The 17,823-nt window shown below is 40.0% G+C and overlaps 1 protein-coding gene across 1 annotated transcript in view; it reads left to right on the top strand.

The window, feature by feature from the left end:
* The first annotated feature begins 3,376 nt into the window (after nucleotides 1–3,376).
* The window catches only part of gucy1a2 (guanylate cyclase 1, soluble, alpha 2), a 47,322-nt gene continuing 32,875 nt past the window's right edge, over nucleotides 3,377–17,823 (top strand). Inside the window, exons 1-3 of the mRNA XM_042486715.1 lie at nucleotides 3,377–4,172; nucleotides 13,489–13,550; nucleotides 15,998–16,122. Of these exons, the coding sequence (XP_042342649.1) occupies nucleotides 3,861–4,172; nucleotides 13,489–13,550; nucleotides 15,998–16,122 (499 nt within the window). The 5' untranslated portion in view covers nucleotides 3,377–3,860. The remainder of the gene's footprint in view (nucleotides 4,173–13,488; nucleotides 13,551–15,997; nucleotides 16,123–17,823) is intronic.

Raw genomic sequence — 17,823 nt, 5'->3', positions numbered from 1 at the left:
CCCCAAAGTCCCAAACAAATATTCATATACACAGATAATTTGATAATTCAACTATCCAGGGCAAAATAAAATTATAAAATGTTTACAGTGCTTTTTTGCATTCAAATGAGTTTTTTGGCATGTAAAGTCTTGAAATAAAAGTTGGCAATGTGCACAAAATGGTATTTTCCTGCAGAAAAGGTTTATATTAAATTCTAAATCACTGACTCAGTATTAGAAATTGTACTCATCATATCTGTTAGAACATAAACACATACGGACAAGCACATGAACTTTTCCATGATACACCCACCAGTCCAGTTCAGTTATAAAGAGCAGTGCCACTGAGACTTGGGGTTGGACTGCTGCATACTTCATTTCCATGGTAATGTTATTAAAATGTGATGTCATCCATTTTAGATGTACCTATTGAATTAGATTAGCATGATACCCAAGGAAGTGCCCTTTTCTATTTGTTCTAATTCCATGACTGCACAGTTACTGAGCTGTTGCCCTGTCTGCACTCAGCTATAGACGGACGGCTGCTAGTGGGCTTATCTCCTCTGGAACAGTGTTTTATTCCATTGCGGTGTTGGCTTTATTAAATGCCCACATTATTACTGATGGATGGCAGACTGATTGCTAAGAGCAAGCGACCAGATAAGGAAAGAGAAAGAGAGACAGAGACTGTGTTAGAGTGTGTGTAGCAGTGTGTGAGTGTGGGCTACTTCTGAGAGAAAGAGAATGTGTGGGTGTGTGTTATAGAGACAGAAGGAGCAAAATTCTATGCAATGTATTGGGGTTGTGCTGCTCCGGAAAGTCAAATGAATTTCGTAGGCAACTCCAGGAAATTACACTGTGTGTGTGTGTGTGTGTGTGTGTGTGTGTGTGTGTGTGTGTGTGTGTTTGTGTGTGTGTGTGTGTGTGTGTGTGTGTGTGTGTGTGTGTGTGTGTGTGTGTGTGTGTGTGTGTGTGTGTGTGTGTGTGTGTCATAGGCACTTGTATGATGCATCATGTCTCTTTCAGTGTCTTTCTGTCTTTGCTGGTCCCTTTGGGGCTCTTAATGAACGGACATGCTCTGCCAATCGAGGTCAAGGTCATGGCTGTTATTAGTGCCAGACATGAGCATCATTCTGTTCTCTGATGGGAGGCAACAAGCGTATGCGGCTGCTGCCAGCTCCATTATCTGTACGACGAGCCATGTTTGTCCTTGTAAACCCATGTTGAACACATTTGGCACATTGCCACGAACTTGGCTTATTGGCCATGACTGTTGTTTGATTATAATCAGATGTTGCTTGATTGCCATTTCCTGTTAGTTAATTGGGGAACAAGCACCTGCTTATCACCTGCCAAGATTTTACAATGATAGAAAACTGTAAATGTCACTACGTTGGAATAAAGAGGAGTAATAGCCCAACATTTCTGAATGAACCTGATGTATCTCCACACACGTCTTTAAGTCGAACACAGACTTTATAGTGCATTATAGTGCTTCATCTGAGGATGACTTTGTTATTTTCTGCATGGAAGTTACTGTATTGTATATAAACACTGTGATTTGAACAATTAAGCTTTTACCAGCTATTGGAGTTAACTCATTTGCCATGGAGATGGATATGTTTCATGATCCATGAAAGCGTATTCCCGACCATTGGTTCCCAACTGATGGGTCGTGTTCCAAGTTTGTCCTGGGTCTATATGAATGGACTTCACTGACTTGTAAACTTCTAGAGTTTGTAAAAAACACAACACAAAAAACAGTTTATTTTGAAGTACAGTAAATTTCCGGCACAGCTCTTTCATTTTGAAGTGCCATTTCTGTTTCTGCTTGTAATATGTTTTATTTCTTTATGTTTTAAGCCAACATGTTGCTCACATTTTACGAAATCAAACTGAATATGTGAAAATGTATTAAATGTGTGGACTATAGAGAAATATGGACCCCGTAGTTGGACCACTTGGGAACCACTGTTCTAAACATTGGAGACAGTATTTTGAAACAATCCTGTCTCAAGGTCCACTTAATTGCTTTCTTTGGAGCACTCAACCATTGCCTGATAACAGAATTTTCAACTTGTTGCACTTTGTTTCCATCTTCAGTCTGGCATTGTGTCCACTCAAACCGATTTCCATAGGGGAGGGAGATTCAAAAAGTTTTGCTTAGCTTCAGGTTTTCTGTTACTAATTTGGCTTTATTTGCTTACATTGGGAATATGCACCATGTGAGCACAATGCAAACTAAAATATGAAAGACTTAAAGTGAGATCTCAACAGTCATGCAGTGAATTTGGAACTTTTTGGGGCCCCTAGGGTAAGGACCACCACAAGAACACAGGGTTAATTTATTCAGTATTGTTTCTATAGGCAAAAAAATGTTACAATAAGCTAAATCAAAAACACATAAATGTGAAGAGGCTATATTTATCCATCTCACAATGTAGAGAAGATTTGAAATTGCATTTCAGCATTTTGATAATCAAAGGAAGACAGGCAGAAAACATGATTGTGGCTAAATACATAAATAAAACTACAGATAGAATTTTTTTAAACACAGCATCATTTTTTTAAAAATCGGTTTCAGTGAAAAATTTAAAGCAAGGGTTACTTGGAGTAATGACAGGATGTGCCCCATTTTTGTCATTGTGGACACACTGTATGTTCCACCAATTATGATAATACAATAGCAACATATCAACTGTAGCTCATCTGTCTGTCTGTCTGTCTGTCTGTCTGTCTGTCTGTCTGTCCATCTATTCATCAAACCAACAGAACAGCACTCGGATGCATAGGCTACTTCACAGCGCGCGCTCGGCAGATCGCGCTGATCTCCTCAGACCGTCGCCGGCGCGTGCAGCTGTTGGCTGACTGCGCGCGCTCTCTCTCTCTCTCTCTCTCTCTCTACGTGTTCCCCATCTCGCGCACCTCCACTTCAGCAGCCACCTCTTTGCCCGCACTTCAAGCGACGACCAAAAACAGACAGGACGAAGGAAAAAAAACACCAGCAGCGGTGGCGAAGGAGTACAAGTGAAAGATGGAGGAATGATGAGAGGACGGGTAGCTGGCGGACAGACAGGAGAACCGCTGTCGCAGAGGACGAGGAGGAGGAGGAGAAGGAGAAGGGACGGAGGAGAGAGGGAAGCAGTCACATCTGCCGTGACTTTGGGGGTTTCTCTTCGTCAGAGTGGGGGGCAAAGGAGGAGACGACACGTTTTTTGGATGCCAAAAATGCGCCGCGTGTGAGAGGAATGATTAACATGTGTCGGAATTACCGTGGTGGACCAACATGACGATTTTGGCAACCTTTTGGCGTTTTTGCAATTTCGTAAGTTAAGGTAACGTCTGCTTTAACATACTTGCGGCGCGTGTCATGTTCCATTGTATGTCAGCTTAAAAATACTGTTGCTAGGGCTCTTTATTTTAATATTTTATTTTATGTCCTATTTATTTGCATCCCTTTGAAGAGTGTTTGGCCTCCCAGGGAGCTTTGTTTTGGGGGTAAAGGAGGACCGTTTTTGACGAGCCACCTCCTCATCCCCCCCTTACATAAATGTTTGCGTGCCGTTAGTGCTCTCGTTCTCGGTCAACCCCCCTCTCCCTCTGAATAGGTTTGCTGAGTCTGACACGCAGACATCTCACAGGCCCATGCACACATAGACACAGGCAGACCTGGACATTATCTCACGCGCACTCAAACACTCGTATGCATACATAATTGTACAGACGGACCTCAACCTCCTCCCCCCCTCACCCACCAACCCTCTCACCCCCCACTATCTGATGACTTCCCGGCGTAGATGTGGACGTGAAACGACTGTAGCATCATCATCATCCTCAACACTGTCATCATCACCATCCTCCTCCTCTTCCTCACTACCACCATGTCCTCGTCGTCGCGCAAGATCTCCTCCGAGTCGTTCAGCAGCTCGGTGGGCTCGGACTGCGGGCTCGAGAGCCCCGGGGGAGACGGAGGAGACGGCGGGTTGGAGCCGGCGGAGGAGAGCCGAGGCTGCCCCTTCTCCTCCTTCCACTCCTCCCACAGAGCGGTGCTCTGGAACGGACGCAGCCCCGCCGAAAGGTCGGCGTGCCCGGCGGGCGAGGAGCAGCAAGTGCCCCACAAGAGGGTCACCAGGAGGAGACGGGTGAACCTGGACTCGCTGGGGGAGAGCCTGAGGAGACTGACCTCACCCACGGTAGGACCCCTGCTCAGTCTGAAGAGCTTTACTGTGCCCTAATGAAATATCATTTAATATTCCTAAGTTGTAGTGTTATATTTACAAACCATAGTGTCTCCCAGTGATGGACGAAGTATTCAGATCCTTTACTTAAGTAAAAGTACTAATACCTCGCTGTAAAAATACTCTGTTACAAGTAAAAGACCTGTATTGAATATTGCTAAGTAGGCTAAATATAATGGGGAACATATACTTAAAGCATTGAAGTAAATGTACCTCCAGAAAAAAAAAAAAACAACCCAAAAACTTAAATTTATTTAATTTACAGGGTTCCAATGGTCATTGAAAAACTGAAACAGTAATGAAACTTCCCAATCGTATTTCTCAGACCTGGAAAAGTCATGGAATTGATAAAAATTGTTGAACGTTTTGGTAAAGTCATGGAATTTTGTTGTGTGTAATGAAATTGTTACCGTATTCTAGGGGAATCAGCAGAGATCTCATGATACAATATTATAACATAGCTCTTATATGTGTCAATGTGTGATGAAATTATTTTTGAAGAGAATTTGACTCTGTTAAGTTTGAAATACAATTGGCAAGGGGTGCGAGATATTTATATTTCTCATTCCACCCCTGGTGTCTCCTACAGGACTTCTCTAATATTCAATATGGGTCATACAAACCCGTACAACCTACCTAAATTTGTAGCTTTACCATGAATCTGTAGAACATCCTTTAAGTCTGTTATAAGTGTATTCCATCTATTTTGTTTGCCATTCTGTGTACAATTAAAGCTGGATATTACTGACCAGATCAATGACGGTCGGTCTTCACAAGACACAGTGATTTTTTTCTTGAGAAACAGTCAATATGATGACTAAACAGCCTGAGGCATTTATTCCATCCCACACAGTTGTCTCCAAAGTTGAGGAGACAGCCTTTAAGTCAACATTTAAACTATTGCACCACCGTATGATTGCCCAAAAACCAATGACAATGTTGTTTCTCACATTATGATGTGACGTGTGCTCCGCTGCTGTCTATGAAAAAATCCTCTTTTTATCCCTCACTTCTGACAGCCTGAATCATCTGGCAGATTACATAATAAATAAGTTGTTGTGAGGGAGAGGGAAAGAGAGAGGCACTCCTCACATCATAGATGTGAGTGTGATGAGTGAGCCTGTTTCTGTGTGTCTCAGTTGTATTACAGGCTGTAATGTAATAAAGCAGCTAGTAGAACTGAGCACAGTTGTGATTGATGGTATGTGATTAGGGCATTTACTTGTCCTTTGTGACAGTACATCAGTTTGGGATTTGATTGCATCTCCTGTAATGTCACCTTTGGTATGTAGTAGTAGTGCAACAATAACATGAGAAAGTATGTCAAAATATCAAAGAAGTCAAATTCCTGCATAAACTGCAAAATGTAAATCTGCATCTCAAAATTTTGCACTTTGGTGGCTTCAAAATGGGAAATCCAACTGAAAGGTGATGTAATGTTAATTGACTAAGAAAGCTAAAACACATCTTTTTTCCAGCACTGACATTATGTGAATGCTTTATAGTACCACAGAGACCAAAGATGTGGCAGGGGCTAGATGTGATAGTTTTTATCAAGCAAAAACTGTGAAGGAGCTTTCAAACATCAATAGGTAGACACTTTCGGAAGATTTAGCTGTAAAATGTTGGCTTTCAAACTGACAAACTCTCTGGGAAATATACCAAGTATTTTCTTTTCATGCTATCAACATTTATGGCCAGAATTTGAGTGAACAACTGGCTACTTACACCAAAACAGAGCAACATGAGCATCTCATTGTAATCATGCTGACTACCTGCAGAATGTAAATGCAATATAAGATGTTTAACACGTTTGGTGTGTATATCACAGAGAAAAATATCTCTCATTGGCTAACATAATGTGCAGCTTTAATCAGCAGTCAGTTGTAAACTTGTGTTGTCTGCAATTTCATGCCGGGCATGTAGAATATCATAAACCACAGTCAGCTGTGACAGGTTGGCCATGGTATAATGTGAGGTGGTTAGATAAAGCTGCAAAGTATGATGTTGATTCTCAGTGGTACCAGCAATGCTAGCAAAGATTTCCCTTCTGTGAGCCATTTGATTCAATGTTGATATCCAAGATATTGCATAACTCCTGATGTGTATCCTAGTTTCAATTTCACAATAGTTTTTCCATTTAGGAGATATTAAGGATTTAAGAGAAGACTGTTTTTGAGTATTGCTTGCTTGGCTGATAGGTGTCCCAGCCTTTTTTTTTTTGCCCCTTGCTCATCTCAGTTTAATTTGTTTTACTGGCTCCAGTAATAGCCAAAATGGCACTAATTGGTAAACAAAGTTAAGACATCATACATTCATATATTTCTGTTGTCTTACTCAAAGAAAATCCCTGAAATTAATCAAAAAATAAAGCCATTAAACTGAAATAATCCACAGTCTGTGCAGTGCTCCATTGCTCAAGCAGTTACATCTTGTTTGAGTCAATAAAAGCTTTGTTTCATTTACCCCTGAAGTTTCAAAAGTGTAGCTGGGAATGACCTGATCAGTATACAGCACAACAATTGGGAAAACCAAGTTGTTAGCAATATCAGTTCAAGCCAGGTTAGCCACTGTTTGCAATACCAATTGATAAGAACTCAATACGCTGTATTTCTGTGTAAGAAGACCACGGCAAAAATTCCACAAATAGAATTTGGACAGTCCTGTGTGTGCGACTGAGTGTTTATTAACAGTGTGTTACTACAGCTTTCATTACTGTTGATGCACAATGCAGCAATCTTGGATTTTGAGGTTGGGGTTGTTTAGGTTCCTCTGACTTTGCGTGGCAGAAATCTGGCTTCATGGGGTTTTCCATTTGGAATTTGCAACTGGTAACTCAGAAAATCTGACTTCCTAGTGCAAATGGCATGCAATAATAGTCCACAGACAGAGACAGAGATGGCTTGATTGATTGGTAGATGGATTAATAGAAACCGAAAGATAGATAAAAAAGATTTTGTGCTGAAGTTATTCCAGGTTTGTTTATATGGGTTCCCCACATAATAAGAGCACTGCTGCTTTCATCAGAACGTTGGGGGAATAGATTTCTCCAAATTGCAATTGCTCAGACCCTCTGGTCCTGTTCCTGGGAGAAATACTGTCGATGTTGTTGGAGAGAAAAGACGATAAAGGCGAGTAGTGATTGCCAGCCTTTTTTTTTTTTTTGCTGCCCAGCCACAACCTCTCAAAATAATGAAAATTAACTGCACAGCTAAAAATCTGAAGTATCACTGAGAGGCAACTTCAGCTCTCAGTTGCAGCTCTTACTGCTCTTAAAAACAGGACAGAGGATCACTTAAAGACAGGTTTCTATAACACTCAGCAATGATAATATCTAGCATTGCAGAACCGTGTGTGTTTGTGTGTGTGTGTGTGTGTGTGAGAGAGAGAGAGAGAGAGAGAGAGAGAGAGAGAGAGCAAGTATGTTTTTGTTTGCCTGTAAGTGCAATTACAGGCATCAGTTGGGCATCAATGGAGCCTTATAAAATTTCAATATATAAGGGTCATTATGGTGTTGTGCTTTCATCTCAAGGACAGGGAGAATGTAAATGACAGAGGTCTTTTTTTCAGTGTATGAAGGGTGTTAATCTGTGTGTATGTTAGGCTGGACTGTGATAATGCATTTTACGCTCTCTGCCGAACAGCCATACAGTGCATTTCTCCCTAAAGCGTTTGTTTGTCCACTTTTAAAATATATTCATAATGATGGCACCATAAAAAAATATTGCTAAATCAATAGGAACATTAAACTAGCAAATTAGCTAAAAGACACATAAACATATTCACTCGCACACTCACGACACAAGTTCCAACACACTGTTTGTTATCTTTTTTGTTCTCTCTCACACACACCAATCACACACACAGTGGCTGCGTGCAGGGGCAGTGTCTGTTGTTGACTGCAATGGACCGTGACAGAGAGAACAGAGCATGCTCTCTGTGGTTGTCTTCACCCTGACCACACTGACCCAGCAACACACACGCATTTACATGTGTGCAAACATTCATTTTCTGCCCCCCCCCTCCCCCCTTAGTTTCGTGCATACACATGGAAGGTGGCCATTAGCGTGACCCATGACGCTGATCAAAAGGCCACGAGTGTTGGTTGGATATGAAAAGTGTGAGACGGGTGTGTGTCAATGTGTGTCTTCTGGTAAATCCACATCCAGAATCTGTGGTCACATCTTCCCTGTCAGGGACCAGTTAAATTAAGGAGTATATTGTCTACCTGCCTAGTTAAATATGCGGTTTGGCCATTGTGCTGTGGACACATGCTGGCTTGTTCATGTATGATTTGTTGAGTTTACCTGTTGGAGCTGGCTGCAATCAACCCATCTCTATTGTTTGTATACTTTCCAAGAATGGGGTTAGTTTCGTAGAGTCAGGAAACAAAGTATTGATCTATAAACCCTCCATTTCTGGTGATTTCTTTCATACCAGAGGAGAATATTTATTCCTAACTCCACTGGCCATTTTTTACTCCCCAAAAAATCTTGTAAACAACATACTGGTATCGATTTTGGAAAGTGACCTGAACAACATGTCAGTATTATAAAAAATATTTTCAAACATTTTATCTGTAACCGAAAAAATCAGCAAAAAACAACATAGCCTAAATATTTCCCCTTAACCACAACTTGATTATACCATTAGTGCAGATAATGAAAAACATTTTGTAATTTACAAGTTTTGAAATAACTCTTCTTGTTTTCTGATAAATTGATTTGTTATGAAACTTTCAAGATGATTTTTTTTAGCATTTTCACTTTTATTGGACAGTGACAGTGAAGCTGAAACAACCAACGAGGGGATGTTTAAAGTAGTAAAAGCTACTGTAGAATTTACAGTTGAACATACAGTAAGTGGGTTTACACCTACCAGTTTATGAGCCTTTTACCAGGTATGATCATATTTAGGATAAGGTCTTAACATGAGCAGAGAGAAATTGGGTCATTCATATTCCTTGTATACATGCAAACTGTTTACTGCAGTCTGTCTGCGCATACACTGTGATATTCACAAAAACAGCAACAATTTGCGATGAGAGCAACAGGAAGTATCAGTAAACACTACACTGTAGATTTACTTCTACTTTAAAACTTAAAAGCTAAATTCTTCTCCCCTCTAACTGCCAACCGCTGTCTACTCTGAGTGCATTTATGTTTCTCTATTTCTGTCTCTCTACACACACACACAATTATATTTCTTCATCGCCCCTTAACTGAGACCCTTTTTGTATTACTGTTGTATAATTTGGCTAAAGTTGTGCCTGCGCAGGTTGTCGTCGGCTCTCAATAACCAGTATAAATTGTATTAATTCAACAAATTCCCATTTTCTTTTGGTGTACTCCAGGGAGCATAGCAAAGGGCTTATCTGAGTTTCTAAAAATGGGATAAGACATTAACATGCTTACAGAGAAATGGAATACTCCAAAAACTCAATCATAAATGGGTTATACATGTCTCTGTAAACACGCTCCATGACTAATGAGCTTTTGAGTAGCCTCGGCTCAAGGTTGTCATCAACGTCCTGAAAAAATTAGAACTACAACATTATTGTCTCAGCTAGAGGCCAGAATTCACTTACTAAACTTAAATCATACAAACAAAATCATCAATCATGTCCGATGCCCTGGCTGCATTATATCGCTGACACCGCAGTGCTTCATAGTCACGTTATTTGCTGAATTGTACTCAGAGATAGTCTCAAAATCCTGATACAAAGCAGATTGCAACAGAATTGTTATTTTTTTTGTACCCGCTTTATTACTTGTCTCCTCCCTGACCGAGAGGCGAGTGTCTCATGCTGGGAATTATCTTGCAGGGTCTCATCTGGTGTATGAGTTTCTATTTTCTTTAGTTGTGGTGGCAGCTCCCCAACTGTGCTGAAGCATCAGTGCCCACTGCTCTGTGACCATAGACTGCATCAGTTCAAGCTAATGGAAAGTTGGAGGAGGAGGATGCAATAAAAAGAGGAAAGGAATCAGTCACACAGACAGACAGACAGACAGACGGGAAAGGCAGGTTCACATACAGTAGAGAGAGTGGGAATGAACCTCAGTGGGAAAGAAAGACAGCAATGCAGAGCCACAGAGCAAGCGGAATGAAGTAAGAATGGGTGAGATTCTGCTCCCCTCCCAAGGTAAAGAAACAGAGCAAACAAAAGAGACAAAGTGGTTTGGATAAAGACCACAGGAAAACAGAGAAGGAGAAGGAGGGGAGCGTGTTTTAAAAAAGACAAAGTTTGATTTTTACCCTTAAAAAACAGATTTCCTACAAAAACATGAGGAGAAGGCAACCAGACATAGCCCAAAAATTAGCAAGAAATTAGAAAAAAAAAAAAAGAGAATTAGCTGAAGATAAGCCAAGAAAAAGAAAAGAACAAAAAAGAAAGAATATTACCTGAAAAAAGTTTTCAAGATTATTTGAAAAAAAAAAATCTATATTTATTTTTATGACATAATGATTTTATGATTATAATAATTAGAAACATAGTTTTCTGGACATTTTTGTTATTAAAGTTTTTCCTCCTTTTTTAAACTAATTTGCAGGCCATATTTGGCAACCTTTACCAATTTCTGTCGGTTTGTGGGACATCTCTTGGCAAGTTGCTCATTGCTCATTTTGCTCAGTTTCAAAGGAATATGCGTCTTTTGAAAGGCATCTGAACGCAGCAAAAGAAAACGGATGTCAATCCAGGTTTTAAAGGATTGGTTGAACACTCAACTTGAAATGTTTCATTTTAAGGAACATTTTGTTTTTCTAATCTCCTCCCTCATACCATTTCTCCCATCTAAACACTGTTATCATTGCAATTATTACATAATGACTTTAAAAAATATTTATTGAGTTACATGAAAGCACTTAATTTATTACCATAATTCTGTTTTGCCATGTGATAATTATGTTTTTCTAATTAAATCATGTCAGTGTAGATGTAGTTTTTATCAATCTATCATAAGTACCGGGCCTGCCATCTAAGCAGGTTTGTGTGTGCGACTGAGAGAGATAAATGTGAGCTGGAGTATCGAATTGTGTGTACAGTAAACACGCCAGCGATTGCAACAATGCAGCTTAATGATGATGTATGTGCACAGTTTGTTTGCACGTGTGGCCGATAAGAGTTGTGTGTTTGGCCATGTTGTAGGAAATCTTATGTGCACACACTATTATGTGCATACTCTGTGGTCAATGAGTAGCAGAATCAAGGACGCAGTAAGAGGAGATTGTCATGAGAGAGCACCATTTCTGTTTTACACATGCACACCAATGTGTAAGCAGGGAATAGAGGGGTGACGGAGTAAAAGCAGGTTTTTTTCCCTCACAAATAGACTGCGAGGAAAACCCAGTGGGTATTTTTTAGCTATCATGTCTACACATTGGCTTTTATAAAGTGCCCATCTAGCTCCTGTTCCTGCTAAGTTGACGTATGGCTCGGTGGTGTAGCTAAAAGTGAAAATGTTTTTGTGTGAGCGGGCATTGATTCAAGTGTCTTTGACTGCTACAGTATTCTCAGTTGTTAGTGTTGTTGAGGATATGGATCTAAATACAGCAAAAAGAAAAATGAGTCAGCCTGAGAAGAGGAGCTTCAAACATTTGCAATACTTTGCCCATTTGGTTAGCTATAATCTGATTTTTGTTTTAACCGGATAGTGAACTACGTCGACCCTTTAAAACACCTGCTGCCTGACACACATGTAGATGTGTTCTCTGACTGCACACACATCTTTTTTTCTTGCTGTTTCATGTTTTTGCTCTACAACCCTACAACTCACTCATCCCTCTCTGTCTTGTTTCCTACTCTGTCTCTTAACACACACACACACACACACACACACAAAAAAAAAAAAAAAAAAATCAATCCTGTATCCCTGTATCTGTCCGAAGTGGACAGGGCCTCAGAATGACCTCTCCAGCTGGCACACTGTGTCCTAGTATTGCCACTACAGACTTGCATTTGAGCTGTATCACAGATAATCACATTGGACCCGCCTCCTCAAGCTTAGGCTGTCAGTTACGCAAAATACGCCAGCTTCTCTCTCTCTCTCTCCCTCTCTCACTCACTCACTCACTCACTCACTCACTCACTCACACACACACACACACACACACACACACACACACACACACACACACTCCAGCAGTGCGTTATAAGCAGTGCATTATGTTTTTCTGAATATTTTTATCTTTAATGCCACTTTTTTTGTATTTGCAGAACTTTGATGAATTCAATATTAAATTCAACACACAAAAAGATCTGGTTTGATTGGGGTAAATGTATTTTTTCCATCAGTGCTGGGCTATTATATGATATTCACACATATAACATGAAATTGATAAAAGTAATTTTAGGTTTAGTTAGTATTTACTCAGACTCAAGCAAAATATTTTTTTTGTATTATTTTACAATTATTTATAGATTTTGCCCCAAATGGAACAAATGTGCAGTTATATTCTACTTTTAGTTATGAAGTCTTCAGGTTTACAGGTGGACCTTTTACACAGCAGACATGTCATGGTATTAACATTAAAAATGGCCCTGTCCTATATTCAAGTGTCCCAGTAAGCTGTGAAGTAAGCCAACATGCACAATAGAAGGGCCACGAAACCGAAGCAGCTAAATGGAATACAGCCATCACTGATTTGATCATTTACACCTGTGGTTGTCTTGCTATGACACATCAAAATGTCTTCTGTGAAAAAGGAATATTAAATATGAATGTGTCTTGGCTGTGCAACACTTCAGATGACACTTTGGCAGTCTGTTTGTCTGGGCGTGTGTCATGCTCTCGTAGGCCTTCACAGCGAAAACCATGTATGGAACACCAAAGATATATATATATATTTACATATGTTGATTTACTAAAAAAGTCTTGTATTGATGTTTAACCCTTTAATACCTGAAACAACATCAATTTGGTTGGTTGGATTTGATTTCTTTCAAAAACATGGGGAAAAACATAATGAGCTACAACTGTATTGATAATTATCTTAATTATATATGTAAAATTGTGTTACAGAAAAAAATAATTTTCATTTCATTCATTTACTTCATTTTCTTTCTTTTTTGTGCTTATTTTCTGGTAATTCTCTTGTAACTTTTTCTAATTTCTTGCTAATTTTAGGGCCATTTCTTCTCAAGTTGCTCATCACCCTCCCATTGTTTTGAAAGAAATCAAACCAGTGTGCTCAGGTTTTAAATGGTTAAAAACAAAAATGCACACACACAAATACACATATGCTTCTCTAATATTTCCACCTCTTCTTGCAGACATCGACTGTTCAGGAGGCTCTGCAGCGAACTCTACAATTCTACAGACAACAAGAGATCAGGTAAAACTGTCTTTCCCAATTGCTGTCTGTATCTCTTGCTGGTTGTCTTCCCAGTCCTCTACAAGGTTTTGTGTTGGAGTTTGTTATATTCCAAATTTTTAATTTAAGCAGAAATATTTTCATTTTTGTTGTAAATGCATATTGGTTCCAATATCAGTTATCGGTCTCAGTAAGTGCTAATAATCTGTATCGGCCCTGAAAAACCAACATCTTTTAACCCCTATTAAAGAAGCACTCGTTGCTGTGCTTCATTCAGGATTCATTCAACTCAGGAGACAAAGTTTAGTGTCTTAGGTTCCAGCCTGTCAAACCAAACAGTGTCCACAATGAGGAACCATGCAGATGGCAATTAATGAAATTCATGCAGCACAAAGACCACCAAACAGGCATATCAGGAATCAGTCTTCACCACTCACATGCTGTCTTGTCTAAGCATCCCTATCACTCCTTTTTCCCCTTCCCCTTTCCCCTTCTGTCTGTCTGTATCACACCTGTTCAGTCTCTGTGAGCCTCTCACTGTCTCTGCTACCCCTCATTTTCCCTGCCTCTCTGTCTTTTTCGGTCACACAGACAGACACACACATAGATAGATGCACTACTTCACCTCTTGTCTCTGCCCCTCTCTCACTGTCCCTCGCTGTCCAAACAGTAAAGCTCAGCAGACAGGATTCAGCCAGGCACAACGCGTACTAACATTGTCCTCGAAGCACATACTGAATATAAATATAGGCATCGGACTGGGACCTCTCTATTTTTGACTTTTTCTCTCCAGTCCTCTTTCCTTCACACTTGTTTTTTCCCTCTTACTCTTTGTCACTTAGCTGGATTCATGCAAGATTGAAATGACCCCTGGTTTACTTTAAGCAAATCATATATTGACACACATTTGTGTGTTTTGCAATGAAGGTGATTTTCTGTGGCCTTTAGAGGCATATTTTTGTTACTCTTGTCTCTGTGCGGGGCAGCACAGTGGTGCAATGTTTAGCACTGATGCCTCGCAGCAAGAAGGTTCCCCGTTCAAATCTGCTGGTTTGAGTTTGTGTGTTCTCCCCATGTTAGCTTGGATTTTCTCTGGGGTTTCCACAGTTAATTGTTAACTCTAAATTTCCTGTACGTGTGAATGGTTATCTGTCTCTATGTGTCAGCCTACTATAGTCTAGCGATCTGTCCAGGGACCCCTCCAGTTGCCCAATGTCAGCTGGATTCGGCTACAGGCCCACCTGTGACCCTGTATAGTAAAAGTGGTTACCGAAAAAGGGTGGAGGATGGCATCTTTGTGTCTCTTTGAGATAAGATTGAGTGACTTTAAAGTCATAACAAGTCTGAGTTTAACAGGAATGTGTGAATATGAACATTCTTAGCTTAGAAATGAAGCTTGTAACCAGTGGGTATCCAGTCTAATTCCTAAACTGAAACAAATCTGTGTGGAATGTGAAAGAGCATCATACACTTCTTCCTTATAACAACTGTGGAGGTGACCTTGAGAACATTTCTCTGCCTTTGTGAACCCACACGCATGAATGAAAACACAAAAATGTATATTCTTCAGTGTGTTTTACCTTTTATAGAAAATAACTTGTCATATTTGCTGAAACTGTCACTGTTTTTCAAACAGCAGTAAATGTGACACGTAATCTGTGACACTCATATTCCTCTGTCTACTCCATTGCCTTGTATTTCTTATTATGTAGAAAGCCTACCAGTCAGAGTTGAGGGGTCTCTACTGCAGCTGTCAGTCATTGCTAAACTACCAACTGCACTCAAATAGTCAAACTAGGCAGCACTGTTAAAATATGAATCAAAATTCTGTTATTGCATCATCTATTTCTCACCTCAAATGTTTTGAAATTCACAATTTGAAATGAATCTCAATCCATATTGGACCAGCACGGCCTTGTTCTGTCTGGTTGATTTTGGTGCACCAATAGAAGCAGTAGGAAGAGGAGGAGGGACATGATTTTTCAGACTGTCTCATGTACTACTTTAAAGATATGGTGACAGTTTTAGCAAATATGATACAAAGTTATTTTCATAAAAGTTACCAACTGTAGCCTTAATAGTACCTGTCCATGTTGATAGAGTCTCTGAGATTTTTTGCTACCACCCCAACAAAAAGGAATTGAAAGGAGTTCTGTTTTCTGAGCTCGTTGTGCTGGAAAATTGCTTTTTGAAAATCTCAGCTGCAATTTTCCGGCAAAAAAAAATTTAGTGTCATTTATAACGACCCACAACAGCCAAGGGCTTCTCAATAGATCTACTTTCTGACACAGTTTATAGTGAAGTATTATGATACAGTCAAATGGCTTTTGACACAAAAAATAATTATACACATTACACCTTGAGGGGATGGAGGTTCATCGTGTCATTAGTTTATAAGCATGTTATTAGCTCTACTTATTTAAATGCAATGGCTAACCTTGTGCGTGTTTGGTTTGTATTTTTGACAGGTGTCAGGAAGTTGGCAGTGAGCAGAGACGAAGAGAGAGGAATGAGGAAAAGTGCCCATTTCTAGAAAATTCTGGTTCAGAAGAAGATGTCCTGCAAATCCTGCAGTACATGGCCACCATACTGGGTAAGTATGTGAAGTAAAGTAAATTGGGTGGATGACAATATGAATGTGAGACTCTATGGGTGTGTATGTTTGTGTGCTTGTGTGTATATGTGGTCTCCTCTGCAACTCTCTGTTTTCTTTTTGTTTTGCTTTGGATCGATTGTACTGTACTGTTATTTTTATTACATGCCAAGACACTCAAAGGCACAGCTTCTCTCTGTTTCCCCTCTTGCTTGTCCTTCAGTATTAGGGTTGTGTATGTGTGTGTACTTGTGTGGACTCTTACAAAATCAAACAAAGCCATCCCCCAGAGGCTAGACCTCTAAGACACAATGTAGACAATTTTTAATGAAAATGAGAAATATGGTATCATAGCCTTGGTAGTGCGCATGCAGACACAAATATTTATATTTACACATGCAAAAAACACACACCACACTCATTGTATAACTCACTCCTGAGGCTTACATTGTCTTGATGATCTAATATGAAAAACACACACACACACACATTATCCTGGTGAGTCACTTAGCACAGCTTTGTCCTCCCTCTGTACCATCTTAGATCTTTTCCTGCCTCTTATCTACAATATATTTTGCCTCCTTTTACTCCTCCCTCTCTGCGCTGTTATTCTGTCGCACAGTGCTAACCACCACTGTATGCATTAACTGAACTTCACTGTATTTGTTAACTCATCTGTCCTTGAATCATCTTCTTATGTGTCTGTTTATCACCATTACTCTCCTGCAATCTATGTGCAGTTATAGAACCTCTTTTAGAAAGGGAGCAGCTATGTTGCATCATCTTCACCTGATGCAGCCTCCCCTATGCATTCTGTGAGTAAAGCAGGACTCACTATTTGCAGTTTATCCATTTATTCATCCATTTTATGGAGCTTATCTGGATATGAGTCATGGTGGCAGCAGGCTAAGCAAATTGCCCACACATCCTTCTCCCCAGTCACGTCTTCCTGCTCCTCCTGTGGGATCCCAAGGTGTTCCCTGGCCAGATGGGATATATAATCCCTGCAGCATGTTCTGGATCTGCCCAGGGATCTCCTCCCACTTGGATGTGACTGGAATACATTCATGGGGAGACATCCAGGAGGTCGTGCTGCCAATGAAGGCACCTGTGCCCAAACCACCTCAACTGACTCTGAATCAGAATGAACAGTTTTATTCTACTCTGATGTCCAAGGTCCATATTTTGTCCTTAAGGTTGATACCAACCGTCCTGTGAAGAAAGTCCTGGAGCTTGATTTCAAGGACCCCAATAGTTTAATATTATGCCCACATTTAGGGCTAAACAATTTTGAAAAAATGTAAAAAAATGTCTTCTTCCGCCTGTAGAATATGAGGTGCAAGTGAAGACATCTCTGCAGCATGACAATATTTAACCTAAAATAGTATTTTGACACACATTTGGTCTTTAACAAATATTGTGTCTCCTGCCTTTTTGAAATTGCAGTAGGCCATAATGGGATTTCGATACAATTTTGATGAACTGGTCAGCCCATCAACCTCACTGCTGATGCCTCACCAATCTCACTGTCAGTATCATTTATCTGCTGTCCTGAGTTCCGTTATTGAACAGGCACATTGCACATAATGGGCTCTATTAAGACAATCTATAGCGCATAGTCTAAAGCGCATGGCTTAAATGTGTTTAGTGCGTGCATTTTGTCCATTTTGTCCAGTTAAAGTCCATTTTGCTAGTTAAACA

The sequence above is a fragment of the Plectropomus leopardus genome, chromosome 5 (genome assembly GCF_008729295.1).
Source record: "Plectropomus leopardus isolate mb chromosome 5, YSFRI_Pleo_2.0, whole genome shotgun sequence".
Lineage (NCBI taxonomy): Eukaryota > Metazoa > Chordata > Actinopteri > Perciformes > Serranidae > Plectropomus > Plectropomus leopardus.
This window is presented reverse-complemented; position numbering and strand designations above follow the sequence as displayed.